Below are 15,132 nucleotides of genomic sequence, written 5' to 3'. Positions count from 1 at the left end.
CTACTGTGCAAGGCAAGAAACAAAAAACCCCAAAAAGTCCTGCAAATGAGGTAGACAGCTGAGTTTTTCTATAGGGAAAGGTGGCTGTTGAAGAAATTCCCTTAGCATAACAAAAATCTCAAGGCATATTCAACTGCAAAATCTGTTTGCTTCAGATCCTGATAAACTCCATTTTGTATTTAGAATGTATAAGCAATCAAAAAGGAAGTAGCTTCTGGGTATGAAGTAATTTTATTTGTGTTTTTACAAATACATACATACACACACCCTCACCCACTTATTTCTGTACACGCAAACCCACACGTATATGTATTTATATTACTGTGCTCTCCAGGATGTAATTCTGGAGTGCTTGGCTGAGTACCATCATCCTGACCTGCCAGCACTTCACAGAGAATGTTTAAAGCAGGTCTGGGGTTTGGAGACTTTCCATCTGCAGACTGGCATGCATGGCTGGCTATGCATGGGAGGGCTGGGACAACAGCAAAGAGATGGGCAGTTCTAGGCCTGGGGTAACGATTTGTAAATCCATCCACTTTGTTAAATGCTATATTTTAAGGGTTGTCCTCCAAATGCCTTGTTACCTCCAAAATATCACCAAGGAAAGTTTCCTTCTAATGAGGCACTGTTGCAGCAAGTCTCTGCTCACAGAAGCGGCTTGGTGATTCAGACAGGCAGCGATGATCAATGAGCAAAGCAGTGTCTAGCATGTCACGAACAGAATGAAAAGGTTGGGGACATCTGAATGAGGGAGCTCAGCCATCACCATCAGCCTTGCCTCCAGGTCTCATTCTGAAAATCGCAGGGAAGCTGTGCTCTTCCTCCCTTGAGATTTGCATAGGACATTTACGGCATTGAGGATTCCTTCTGACATTTCTAATGGAAACAGCTAGAAGAAAGAGGGAAATCAGATAGCAGAGTGTCTCTGCACACTGTGCTGTTGCCAAGCAGATTATGTGTTGTAATCTGTAAGCACTGAACTGTGTTTGAATTATGAGGAACCTCTTTCTCCCTTGCTTTTGTTTTAGCCCCCTGGGAGAGGCGATGTTTCCGGACTGCTAATGTCACAGTGTGACCTGTTAATAACCTGCAAGAGCCTTCCTCCACTCCACCGCCTCCCGCTCCCCCAGGACCCAGCAGCTGCCATCACACAGATCAAATGCCTGCCTTGTATGCGGTTCATTGAGAAAAATTCAAGCATGTGGCCTGAGGTTCCCCTGATGACTGTCTGGGGATGATGATTTCTACCATCTGTTCTGGCTGCCTGTGGCTCCCGGAAACACCGAGGTGTATGTTGCTTCTGGCCATACGTGGGATTCCTAATGAAACCTCAGCTGCCGTCCAACTGTCTGCGAATATCAGATGGATTTGAATTATCTTTCTGCCAAGAGGGGAGGGAGAAGCACTTTGTTTAACTCTTTAATCTGAGCCACTACACAGCACGTGCATAATCACAGGGTACAAAGCCACTGAATTATTAGCGTCTGCATCACGGTGGCAGCTGTAGTGTTTGCACGTGTGCTGGGTTTGTCCGATTTGAGATGCCCAGGCTGGTTGTTTCCAGGCTAAATATACAGCCTCAAGTCAAATTCATTTTAGTGGAGCTCACTTGGAAGCCCTGTAATTATATCAGAGATTTATTTGATCCCTTCACATCTGATTTGTATTAAAGGCACATATCAGCCATATTAATTATATATCAGTATATGAAAAAAGGCTGCTTATCAAATAGTTTAGATACAGGGAAGGAATTGCAGCAGTTTCAAAGCTATTTATTGAGATGGAGGAAGTCACAGCAAATTTATATTAATTTTCTTATGTGAAAGAGGCTTTAATGCAAAAAATCTTGATAACAAATAAGTAAAAATCTCGTCTTTCAGGATTTGATGTCCTGTCTGTTATTTTCCCTGTAATATATCATTTAAAAACCTTTTCTTGCCATTTGCTGAATATCAGATTTCAGTGTATGTTGAGGGGCACTAAATCACTTAAAGGACCAGGTCTCAGTAGAAAGGATTTGACATTCTTTCTTGTTAGAATTACCTAGACTTCATCCATTGATATTCACATTTTTTCTCCATTGATATTCATAGTATTTTCTTTGAATGAATAGATGCTCTCAGTAAGAAATCCACTGAGTTTTATGTGGTGGGGAAAATTGTTTACATAGTGCTGGAGCAGTGAAGTTATTACAGGGTTGCTGAATGGCTGAGGAACAACTGCTTACATCCCTTGCAATCATTGTTCAGGCAAGGCAATGCAGAATATGACTCATAAGAGACCTCAAAGCAAAAAAGAAAAGGAAAAAGAAGGAGCTACACAGCAGCAGGCAGTGGTGATAGCCTCGGATTTCTAAATGGTAAGGGGAGAGTATCATGGCACTGGATGTTTCACATTTTCAGATTCAAGTTAAACACCTATGTAGCATGACCTCATCCACTTAGTTTTAGAGACTGTTTTTCTACTAATATTGTGGATGTTAATCAAAGAATGCAAAAACACTTCTTAGCAGTGGCTTGCTGAGGGGAATTACATTGTTTTTGCTTTTGGATCTTATTTTGTTATGCTATGAGACTTAACAGCAATCTGCAAATGCATCCAGCAGCTAGTGCATAGGCACAGGGGTGGGACACAGGGTTCCCACCGCTGCTGGCATTCCTTTCTCTTGTCAACTGACTCACACAGAGATGTGCACATACCTTTTACATATGCACACTGTCAGAAATCAATATCAGGGTAGGAGGCTTGAAAGCAGATATTACCAGAAAATTCAAGAAAGCTTAGGAAAATATTTCTATTTCCCTATTTTATTGATTTTTATTTTTTTTAAATAAAACACACTCAAAGACACAGGTACTATATATGGAAACATTTCACACATTCATCTTCTCCAGCCTGGAATGACCCAGTAAATACCCTTGCTTTCATCTTTAAAGCAGTTTTTCTTTTAGCTAGGAGTTTGAGATTACTGGCTTTTAGCAAACCTGAGGTAGTTAAGCAGGGCACACAAATATGGAAGAGGAGATTTGTCTGTAATGTAAAGCTTCTCTGGGGAAATTTCTCTTTTTGTGGTCTGGATACAGGAAAATTTAACTGTAATACCAGTGGCTGGCTAAAAATATAAATATAACAATAAAAATAGAAAAAAATGGAAAACCCCCTTAATTTTTAAAATAGATTTTGGCCTAGAGCTTTTTAAGGAAAATATGGCATTTCTTTCTTCTATCTGCATAGTTCTCTGCATCACTTAAGAGAGATTTGACAGATGGAGACAGCTTGTAACAATGCACCTCTAGCTTTGAAAGACTAAAATGAGTAATCAAAACCATTCCAAAAATGACTTTTTCATGAATCTGTCTAAAAATATATGCCACAGAGAATTTCTTTCCCCTCCTTTCCACTCCTCTTTTTTGTTTGAAGTAAGGTGGATATTTATGCTTAGCTGTATCTTATTATGTGTGATTTCCCCTTTCTGTTAGTCACATCACATCTTGGCTTGCAGTCACAAGTGACGTAAGATGTTGCAAAATGTCACTAATTAATATGTTAAGAGACAGTGAACTAGACATAAAACATGGAGAGCCCAAAGTCAATCTCATTATCAAATTCCTCTGCCATAGTCCGCTTTTGATGAAATTTACATTATGATGTAACATCTGAAAGAATTATTCTGAAATGGAGAAATATACCCTGCAATTTCCAGGCCTCAAATGATGACTGTAATCATGCTCAAAGGGACAGAATGTGAATGCTTCCCTCCTTCTGTAACTTGGAATATTTCCTTAAGGCTTAGAAGGCTATTAGAGGGATCTGAGTGTACATACCTGTGGGAACATGTTGCCTGAAGGGATTCTTTCTTGGTTGCTACTGAGAGTTGACTGTTGCACTGAATTCCCAGTTGTCTGTGCCACAAACCCTAATGGGATTACAGGGAATGCTGAGGAGAACATCACAGATGATGGAAGAAGAAATGGTTTCCAGATCAATTTTGTTGCTAGCACAACAGAAGAAAGCCTGCATTTCCAGATACATCCATACATGTTCCCTGCCCCAGGTTATGAACATCCAGCCTGAGGTACCACAAGGGCCTGGTTTACACAGGTGCTGAACACTTACCTTTTGGGTTGTAGTGTTGACAGTTTACAGTTCTGAAAATTAAATCTATGATTTCTCAACACAGACTTCCATTTATGGTTTTATACATTAAAAAGTAGCTGGATGTCTAGGCCTTAGTATACCTGATCTGGATTTGCCTGTGATTATAAACGGAGTGTTAGTTATCCATAAATGAAGGAAATTTCAGCGCTGAGAGGCTCTTTTGAAAAAAAAAGCCCTAGAAGTATCTGAGTTACCCATGCAATCCAGACCACAAAGAGAATCCTAAACTTTTAGAGCTCTCCTGAACAGTCTTGTTATACAGAGAGGAGGGTTAAATTTTACATGGAGAAAATGAAGAAAGGTAAATTCTTTAATAAAGGAAACAAATCAGATGGTGGAGTATTTTCCTGCTGAGAATATGTAGGTGCCATTGCTTAAGATGTTCATAAGACTGACTAAACACCAGAAATGTATGGACAAGATTAATTCTATGCTGAAATAAGGCTCTAATGTGAGTCTCTGTCTCTAACAGGTATGGTGACATTCCTTTGCAGTGGCAAACTCAGAGAGAGCAGAGAATAGTTAGCACTAAGTAAGGGAGTCATTTGCCAAATATGTGTCCCATCTTCAATTAGAGAAACATTCTGACAGCTCTAGCTTGTCCTGCCTGTCTGCTGTTTCAAGGAATTGATACAGAAGCTGGCAGCCAGCAAGGTTTCTTATGACAGCAAACGCATACATAAATAGTAGAAGTCAGAAGCTTGCTGGACTTCCTAGAAGGAAATTTTAAATAACCTCACAAGATCTTAGGTAAATCATTCGGACCAGCCAGCAAACAGATAAAGCCCAAACATTTGCAAGTGCAAAAACTGTGAGCCTTACAAAAATAAAATGACTACATAAAATGGTACTCTTTGAAGAGGCTGTTACCATGCTGGAGAAGACGTGTGTGTGCATGTTTTGCTCTGGGCGTACCAGTGAATTTCCATTACTGGAGGTAATGTTATTTAGGTGTAATAACAACTATGAATGTAAGAAAACTCCTTAATATTCTAGGTAAATTTCGATCTAATTTTGGAATAGTTGTAATGAAATGGAAAAAAAACCACTTTACTAATACGTTATTAAGTACTTGGCTTTGACTGAGTTTTTGTATAACACATTAAATGGAATGTATAAGTTACTTCACTGGGGTTTGCTTTCTGAAGCAAGTGAGCAGATATTGAAAGGGCCAGCAGATAGTGACACAAAATTATCATTTTGTCAGTTCTTTCAGTCAAATCACATCCCAAATTCTTACAATACACAGCTGTGTAATAGTGAAAATTTCAGCAAAGGACACCTGAAGTCTGGTTCTGGAGAACTGGTAGGATTGCTTGGTGGCTTTAATCCCTGGCACAGACTGGCAGAGAGCAGTCTTCTATTATCTTATTTTAACCCAGAGTTTAGGCCAAATTCTGATTTACATGTAAGACTTAAGTCCTCAAATACCTATGAGGTCAATGGGAGTACTGTAGGAATAAGAGGCTTTTCATTAAGGTAATCAAGTGTGTGAGGCTCTGGCCCTTTGCTAGTATGCTGTTTTCCTTTTTTACTTTCGTGTTTTTGTTGTTCTTACGTTGTGTACTCTAGGGGACAGGGATTCTCATCCTCTGTGTTCAAGCATTGTGAAACTGCTGCGCTAAAAAAAATACTGTCACTAACAAGAAGGGTAATAAATGATGTGATATCAGGAATGACTGTAGGAACACTCTTAGCAGGAAAATTTTTGTGATAGAGAGCTTTTCTGCTAGCAACTAAGAACAGAGTATTGTTTTGCATCTTATGTGCCTTTTCTGTTTCTAGGAACACAAAATTTTTTTCAGAAAATTTCACAGCTTTGGAGAAAGGAGTGACATCCCAAAAGGCTGGATCACTTTTCCCACCAGGTTCTCCTCAGAGACATTTGCCCATTAAGGGAAAGCACACAGTTTCAGTTTCAGTGGATGTGGCTCTTACTTATTCTGGGTACAGTTGATAGGGTGACTCACTGCTCTGCTAATGAAAGCCTGGTGTTTTGCCTTTAAAAAAATACATTCCAAATTCATTCAGGCAAAGCAGGTTTTACTTACTGCCTTTGTTGTGCTATTTTAAGGGTAGGATTAGAGGACAATGCTAATAGGTAGAACTAAAGAGACATGTTTGTCCCTGCATGAACATAAAATGAAAGCACGCAATTAAAACCCCAGTGAATTAGAAAGGAAGTTGTACAGTGAGTAACAGCAGGTGTACAGGTCTGCGTGTCTCAAACAAGGTGTAACGTGATCGCAATCTCAGCCTTCCTGTGGGCCATGGTGAATAAGAGCAGGAAACAAAGGAAGAAAATGGGGCCACATCCTCCCTCAGTGTAAAATGTCATAGCTCTGCTGAAGTAAATGGGACTCTGCTTAATCACCTTAGGTAAGGGTTTCACCTTCTTCAGCACTCTCCCCAGCTGGACCCTTGCCAGGCTGCCACGGAGGTATCGCTCCACCCCATGTGCCTGATCTTCAGTTTCCCTCGCTTACGCAGACAGTAGCATTGCTCCATCCTGGAACCTGGATCTGGGGGACGTGGCTTTGCGGGACGGAAGCTCTGCCACTCTGCACTTTGCCTGAGACACTGCTCGTGGTCTCACTCCTCAAGGGCATGTGTGCATGTACAGACACACACACATATTTCACATGAGATTAAACAATATGTTAGCTTTTCTTTTGCTAACCTGGAAAACATGCAGATCTAGGAGGAAAAAAATAATGTGCTGAGTCCCAGATGTATTTTTTGTTCTGTTTTCTGTTCGCAGATTTTTGTTTTCATTTTGGGTGTTTGAGTTCCTTATCTTTCTGTCAAGACATCGAGCATCTGTCCCTCTCTGCTGCCCACTGGCCTGTTTGTCCCTTTCTGATAGCCAAATTGAACGCAATCCTCCAGCTGCTGCAAAAGTATGCTCCTCCCTCCCCACCCAGCTGCCTACCGAGTAATTCTGTGATGTTTCTTGATCTGTACCACCTCTGTGCTCTTAAATAATGCAATTACCTAGGATTTTCTACTTTCACATTCAGCAGTAAAGCAAGCCATATATTTTTTCAGCTTTAGCTAACTGCTCTACTGCATTTTCACATGAAAAGATGGCCTTTAGGTTTGACTATAGATTTCAGTTGTCTTTCAAAGATGGTACTCAACTTTTGTCAGTAAATGTGTTTATAGAAATTATATTCCATAATACTGGCACTTCCATATTAATGATTTAATAATTTTTATATTTTTTATGAGCTTCACCTAGCTGCAACCCCACAATCACAGTTTGATTGTTTGGTTAAGTCCTGAGGGTATTTTTATTGTTTAATGAGTTTAAAGATAAGTTTTAAGGTAGGTACAGATTATCTGTTTCTGAAAGTTATAAAGTATAGGACAACCAGAAATCAGACCCGGAACCTGAGTCTACAGACTGCTTCAGAGAACTTACTAAATGCTTTACATCTCAGGATGCAGCAAAATGAAGGAGACAGTTTTTACTATAATCTTTTCAAAGACAGGGAATTAGTGGACATCTTTCTAATCGCATTATAATAAAATGGAGGAGTTTAGATAACTGCCACAGCCAAACCTTTTAAAGAGAAATGCTCACCCACTAAAGACAGTGACATGATTTCCAGTGCTTTGAATGGTGCTAATGTGTCATTTCACTGTTTCATTGGGGTAAGTGATGCAAAACAGGACCTTTTTTGTATACACTGGTTTTCGGGGTCAAATGGCAAAATATAAAAGATAAGGACAGGTGGCTTCAACACTTGATACACAGCTTGGATGGCCATTATCATTTGAGGTAGCGAAGGCGTATCATGTGTCTGTGAGAACTGGCAGAGGAAGAGTAAGCGATAATCTGAAGTGCAGACTTAAGCCCAGTGCAGCTGGACTAGTACTGGAGATTAAAGTTCTACCATGCTGTTGTGACATTTTGCCAGTTGGAAAGTCAAATAAGGGCTACGGTGCAATAAAATGGGATTTTAATATTAACTCTAGAAAGGTGAAATATCAATTTTCTTAAGTGTCTTAAGAGCACTTTTCTGTTGTACAGCAGTTGAAGGAGGGGAAGAAATTTTTATCTTGTTCTAAGTGTCCGCTGCACTCTGCTAATGGAGTGCCACTGTTAACATGCCTGGAGGGATCTTTTCACTTTTACCTGAGTTCTGCTCTTATATGCAAGCATACAATAGCATTCCTCAGGTTCTGAGGGATGTGCTCTCATTTGTTGCAGTACAAAATACAAAATAAAATAAAATGAAATCTATAGATGAAAACCTGCTGTTAGCTGGTTAGTCCCCTGGGCATATTTGTTTTTTGTATCCACAGTAAGTTCACTTGAGACAGAGAAGCGGAGACCAGACTTGCCCTTGTTCCACATAAAAGCTCCTGCACAGTTTGGCAACTGCACTTTGCAGAGTCATTTCCTGTGAGTCAGTAAAAGTTCTCAAAGAGAAGGAATAGTTTTGCTAAACTGGATAAGTAATACCTGCTTTTATTTTTCCAGTCTTAAGGGAGTAATTTTTGTCTATCCAAATTTCCATGGTATTCTAATAGAAGACACTGGGTGCTGTTTGCCCTGATTGTCCCTAGATTTCCACAGCTTTTCTTATTCAACAGATTTTTTTTTCAGGATATTTGTGTATGTGCCTCTCCCTGCACACATTGTTCCAGTGCCAGGTGGGTAAACTTTAGGTTCAGCTCCATGCCCTTGCTCACACTGTCTGCTAGCGTGCAAGTATAACACAGAGAAGCTGGCACTGGAGAAACAGCACAACAAATGCAACTCATTAGAAGAAACAATGTTGATGGGTTCTTGGTTAAATTGCACTAAAATATTCATTGTTAATTGTGTATTCTTTCAGTGTTCCAGCTCACAGCCCTGGAGTCTGAAATCACCTATTAATGACACAGGAAGTACCAGGCAAGAAATGTCTGTTCCAGCTGCCCAACAGCACCAGCTAATGTGTTCAGATCCATTTTCAGGGGTGAGGAAGCAGGTTGTTTGCTCTATTCATTCTGTGCCAGGGTTGCCAGGATGCTGAACAAGATTGTATTTACACAAGGAGTTCTTTACTGATATGAAAATACTGGTGTACTCTACCGGCAAAAGGCTTCTCATGCAATTGCGGGCTACAATAGCAGAACTGTGGAAAGCCACCCCTCACAAATGAGACAACGGTGGGAGTAAAACAGCTCTTTTTTCCTGGCTTAACCCTTTTTGAATTAGAGTTCTGATAGTACAGCTATGTCGGGGCAGAGGTGTAAAGAGCTGAAAGCCATAAAATACTCCCTCCATATTACTGTGCACAGAATGTATGTTTCTGAGTAAATGCATGTATGAGGAAAAGAAGTGGAAGAATGAGAACAGTGAGAGACAGCATTAGAAGTTGTCCTTTAGGAGTTCTTAGGGATCTGAGATTCTCTTCATGTAGATAACTGCCAATTTATATTTTATATTGAGGTGGAATTGCATCATGCCACGGAAAAATCTAGGAGGGAAGGATAAGGAAGGAGAATTGAAAGATTGATACCCCAAGCATTACCATGAGCATAAGAACGAGGTGGTACAAATTAGAAACTAGCAAATTTAGTCTGGAAAACAGAAGAAAATTTCTAACCATTAGAGGACTAATATCCTGTAATGACTTCCGAGTAGAGAAATGGTAGGGGCAAGAAATGCTAGCTGTTGAGGGACTGACAGTAGGACACCGGTGACCAACACACTTGATGATCCAGGAGGAGCCTTCGAGCCTTATGTTCCAAAAACCACTTTAGGAGTTACAACAGAATACAGTAAAAATCTGGAAAGGCAACAGTACTCTTTCCCAGCTGTTAAATGGAAAGGAATCTCAGCCTCAAAAAATGGTTAGGTGAGCAACACTACTCTACATTGTTACTCCTGGCTACAGCTGTTTGCTTGCCTGATGATGTATAAGATCAATGCAAAAAATGAGCTTGAAATTAAATAGATAAAGTTATTTTTCAAGGAGAAGCCTGTAACAGTTTGCAGAAGGCTGTAGAGGGAGAAGTTTCCAACCACTCTCCTCTGTCCACATCAAGTCCCTTTGTGGGGTACACCCACTGATGGACTTCTCAGGGCATCTACAGCAACTACATATATATAGGTAGAGATGTTCTTCCTTGTCCCCACTGCTGAGCTGTAGTTCTTGTATCCCAAGCAACAGTTCTCCCTGATCTGGATGTAAACTCCAGTTACAAATTAAGAGGGAGACACCTGTGGGGACAGGGACATGACCCACGTGTCGTCAGGTAACCTGGGGAAAAAATGCTCCTCTCTGCCTGTCACTGCTAGTTCTCAGAGCCAGTTTTCTTTAATTCACAGCTGCTGCCTTCCTAGTATTGCTAGGTGTTGTGCAAACTGCAGGTGAACAGTTTGAGCCTTCCCTGCAAGATTGTTGTCCTTTGTTTTGTAGTCACAGAAACTTTTAAAACACTGCTGCCTTTTATAGTGAAAATCATACACATGCTACCAGTGGTGTGAATCACATTAATTACATGCCGAATCAAATGCCATAATAGTACCTTATGCAGTGGAAATGCCACCATCTGGTGGTTGCATCACTGCTGAAAGGCATACTGGCGGGGGTGTTATTAGGGACTGAGCTGCCTCTGCTCAGTGAGGAAATCCTGGTTTAGATTTAGAGATTAAGGCTCCCTGGAAATCATTTCTCCTGGACAGTGTTCCAATTTCCAGACGTGTCAGATAGGCCCAGCAATGCAGAGTAGGAGACACCGGAATGAATGTCATTCTTTTATGATGTGATTTTATTACTGAGAAGCTTATGATGTTCAAACACTTCTAACGTGAGCTTTATTTTCAGTTTTTTTGGGGGTGGGTTTCATAGGACAGAGTCACAAGGTGACTTCCTTATGAAATACATACAGAAACCATCTGCATGTTTGAAGGTGCAGCCTTTCCCTCCTCCCATTTAAATGCTTCCTACAGGCTTGTGAAAGGGAAGGTCTGACACCATCAGAAGCTTATTGTCGCCTTATGAGATACTCCTTAGAGCATCTTTTTTTTTTTCTTGCTGTCAATCCCACTTTGTTCCAGAGAGGCTTTTCTTAGGGTGTCATTCTATATACATCCTTCTGAGGTAGCTCAATGAGTTTTGTTATGATTGTCACCATGTTCTAGGTTAAGTAAAAATATTCTTAAAATAATTAAAAAAAAAAAAAAAAAGAATTATTCTGTTCCTGCATATCAGGAGGGCAGCAGAGGAACAGAGATGATCTCAGTAAAGAAACTTTGGATTTACCCTAGGACAGCAGAGAGCACAATTAGTCTTTATGCTCCGCTGAAGAAAGAAATGAGTGATAAACTTTGAGCAAGCCAGAAGCTTTCATGCCTTCACACTGAAGAATTTTGAGTTCACCTCATTTTTGGAAACCAGATATGGGATTGGGTTGCTGACTTATTTTGTACTGTAGTTAAGGGCTGAAGTTCAGCGCAAAATGGTTCATGCTCTAGAACAAAGCCCTGCTCTGTGTGGCAGAACAGAGCTGCAGAGCAGGATATTTTGCATAACTTGTGGAAAAACTAAAACGAAGCTTTGATGTAATACTGCAATATGTTATGAGGAGCAGCTCGTCTAAGTGACCTGCAGAAAGTCAAGCTGTTTTTTTTATTTCCAAGCACTTCTTTTCTGTTTCCAACCACTTCAGTTATGCTTATAGCTCTTCAATACAGGACTGCTTCTCCTTGCAGACCTGTGTGGTGCCTAGTTCAAGGGAACTCGGTCTCTGCTGGGATGCCTTGGCAGTATTACCATGTGAAACAGGTGCTCTTATCATGCACAAATTGCTTCTACAGCGACAGCAGCCAGTTCTTGGCTCTCCTCTTTCCTGAGTTCTTCTTGGATGTGGATAGGGGAATGCGGGTGGGGAATACGTCCATGTGCATTAAATCCCATGGAGCAAAATAGCTAAAGTACATGGATGCTCTGGTGCTTCAGAGGAACACTGGAAATGCAACAAGGTGTATGCAGGACACCTTGCCTCATCATATTACATATCCAACAAAGTTGGCCATTCAGGTGTAAATAAGCATTGAAAATTGTACAAATTAAAAGGGAAAGCAATTAATACATGATTTTCTTTCAAAGTCCTCCTGCTTTCACTCAGGCTATGTTAAACACAGTTGGCAATGCATGTCAGATTTTTTCAGCTGGCCACTCTCAGCTGCTTCCTGCACCTCAGGTCTCTCTGTTCCCATCAGCTGTGTATGTTATAGCCACTGAAAAAGGCTGGAGCTATGTGACTGAAATATGGCAAACAGCTTTGCAATTGATTTTTCTTCTCCATTGTTAGGAGACATCAGATTGCTTAAAAGATCACACTGGGAGTTATAACCTTCTCCTCCATCGGCTCTTTGTGAGTTGTTGATTAAGGGCACTAGCCTGTGCTTTTGCAATGGCTTAAAACAAGGAATGACAAGAAAATATTTTGTCAAAGGATAACCTTCTCATTCCAAGCATTCTTAAACTTGCACTGGTATTGATTTCAGCCACAACAGGTTCTCAGAGTCCCTGAGCTTCCCACTAGCAATACTCATTGCCCAGTGATGCCAATGGCAAGCCTGTACCCTGCCCCACCGTGACTGGTTCCTCCCAAAAAAAACAGCGTGCAGTGACACCCACTAGCAAAGAAACAGAGAAAGAAAACCCAGAAAGCAGGTATATTAACTTGCTATGTGCAAGGCCATCTGTCAGCTACCTGGCAGCTAAATGTTTACTGGCTAACAGGTGTGCCTTGATGAAGACTTAATTGTTTATCACTATTATTAGTTACTAGTTATTGAGTGCCAACAATCTGTTCCCTCCCATACAGTAGGAGACAAGGTTTTCTCATATTCAAACAGCTCTCACGAAACTATGAGAGAAGTTAAGTAATAAACAGTCATCAACTACCAGGTTAGGCTTAACTCCTACAGAAATAGATTTCCTCCCCTGCTTTCCCACTAGGTTTTTGCCTTTAGTAGATTCCCTTAAAAATGCACCAAAACCAGGAAAAAAATGGATTTATGCAGGTGTTTATAATGTGTCATCCTGTTTAATTTGCTCCTAAGCAGTGACTGGGATTACTGTATTGTCTAAATATGCATAAGGAGGGATTTGAAGCCACAGGGATTTCAAGCTTTTGCTACCTAATCCTCCTCTCAGACAGCTACATCATCCAATTAACACTGGTTCTGTCAAGACTTTCAGACTCCTCTAAGAACAAAATATTGCTCCAGGGCTATTGGGACATACTCTGGAGCAAGAAAATCTATGTCCTCGAAACACAGGAGGCAAACTTCCCTGCTTCCTCCCTACATCTGAAGCTTCTGGAAGAAAAAACAACTACAATAAAGAATTTCTGAAGTAATTTTTAAATGCGTGATGGGCTTGATATTGCATTACTTCTAAGTGTCAGATTAATCTTAACAGATCTATGTTATTAAATAATTCAGTAATCACATGAATTTCAGATTCTGTTTGACTGAAGACTATATGCAAGAGAATATACAGCGTAAACATAGAAAAACACTTTTATACAGACTAAGTAACTTAGTCACCTCTTTTCCAAGTTTGGTGCCTAGACTACCTAACTGCAGCAGTAAGCAAACAGCAAATTATAAAAAACCCTGTGTGCTGGGAAACTTCACTCACCTGCTAGCTGAATCCCTGGGGCTTATATGTTTATATCGATTAACTTAATGCCTGAATGAGGTGATAAAAATAGGTAAGCTGCATGTGGCCCAAAGTCCTTTGGAAAAATGGGACATATGCCCCTTATACAATCTTGAAAATGACAATGCAGTTTGAATATTCTGAGGGGTAATGGGATGGTTGGCCCAAAGTGGGTCATTAAACCAAACTGCTGCCAGGTCTCTCCAGCAGCTATGGTTTTATTCTGTAATCTTCCACCAGGCTGAAGCTGGGCACCTCACTGATATTGAGTACAGTGTGTCACATAGGGTACTCCCTGCTTTGCTCAGATAGCACCTAATTGCCCACTCAAGTGTATACTTGCCACGGACAAGAGTTCGAAGACTTGTAGGAAGAGGCTACTGTGAAGCAATAGTAGGAATGTGTAGTTGTGGTACACAGCATCGAGTCCATAAAAACAGTGGGGGTGGAAATGAGAAGTATATTCTGTTCTGTGTTCAAAAATAATTTTAAATAATCAAAATTCACATGAAGCAAGTGAGGTAATTTTACTAGCAATTAATTTTCAGAGATGTCTATTGTGTACTTGTCCATATTATTTTCTCCTCAGAAGTTTAAAAAGTTTTGATAAATGCTTGTCCTCACAATAATTGTTTTGTGAACAAATTAATAAATAAATGATGATATATTTATGTACCTGATGTATATGGGTCACATTTCTTCAAGTCTCCCCAAGGCCAAAAGAGATGGAAAGTGGCCCAAACCTCTGTGTTAGAGATCCACGTCATGTATAAATTTAAGAAATACAGTTGTTATTCCCGATTCCTACACCATCTTCTCTGCTGGTAGTCTGGCAGAAGAGAGCTCAGATGGTGGGCAGCCTGGAGTCCTGTTTGTAGGTTACAATGAGAACTAGAACAAAAAATTGTCCTTGGGGCTGGACAATGGCCTTCTTCCAGATATTCAGTGTGAACACAGAGGGACAGGACCTCCCCCATATTCTTTCCCCGTGACTGTGTGTGGCCCTGGACCAGATGACACACTCAGCAGAGGAGTTTGCTGTACAGGCTCTAGGTGCAAAATGGGGGATTACTGAAGTTTTGCAGTCAGCTTGGTTTGAATTTGAAAAATACTTCTCAAAGATAGATTCACAAAACAGCTGGGGAAGAGAAGGCTTCAAAATGTCCCAACAGTAGCCATCCAGACTGCATGAGGAGGTTGCGTGAGCACACATAACCAGGCTCTTCTCAGTGCTTCACGGCTCTGGATGAAAGTACTCTTAGCTTTAGTCCATTAAGGTTACAATGCAAGCCATCCA

The 15,132-nt window shown here is 40.5% G+C and overlaps 1 protein-coding gene across 1 annotated transcript in view; it reads left to right on the top strand.

Annotated features, from left to right (window-relative positions):
* The window catches only part of LOC308065240 (uncharacterized protein), a 43,551-nt gene extending 29,139 nt beyond the window's left edge, over positions 1 to 14,412 (top strand). The window contains exon 5 of the mRNA XM_080390969.1: positions 1,029 to 14,412. Within this exon, the coding sequence (XP_080247095.1) occupies positions 1,029 to 1,075 (47 nt within the window). The 3' untranslated portion in view covers positions 1,076 to 14,412. The remainder of the gene's footprint in view (positions 1 to 1,028) is intronic.
* Positions 14,413 to 15,132: the final 720 nt, after the last annotated feature.

The sequence above is a fragment of the Falco punctatus genome (assembly GCF_963210335.1).
Source record: "Falco punctatus genome assembly, chromosome: 6".
Taxonomy (NCBI): Eukaryota; Metazoa; Chordata; class Aves; order Falconiformes; family Falconidae; genus Falco; species Falco punctatus.
This window is presented reverse-complemented; position numbering and strand designations above follow the sequence as displayed.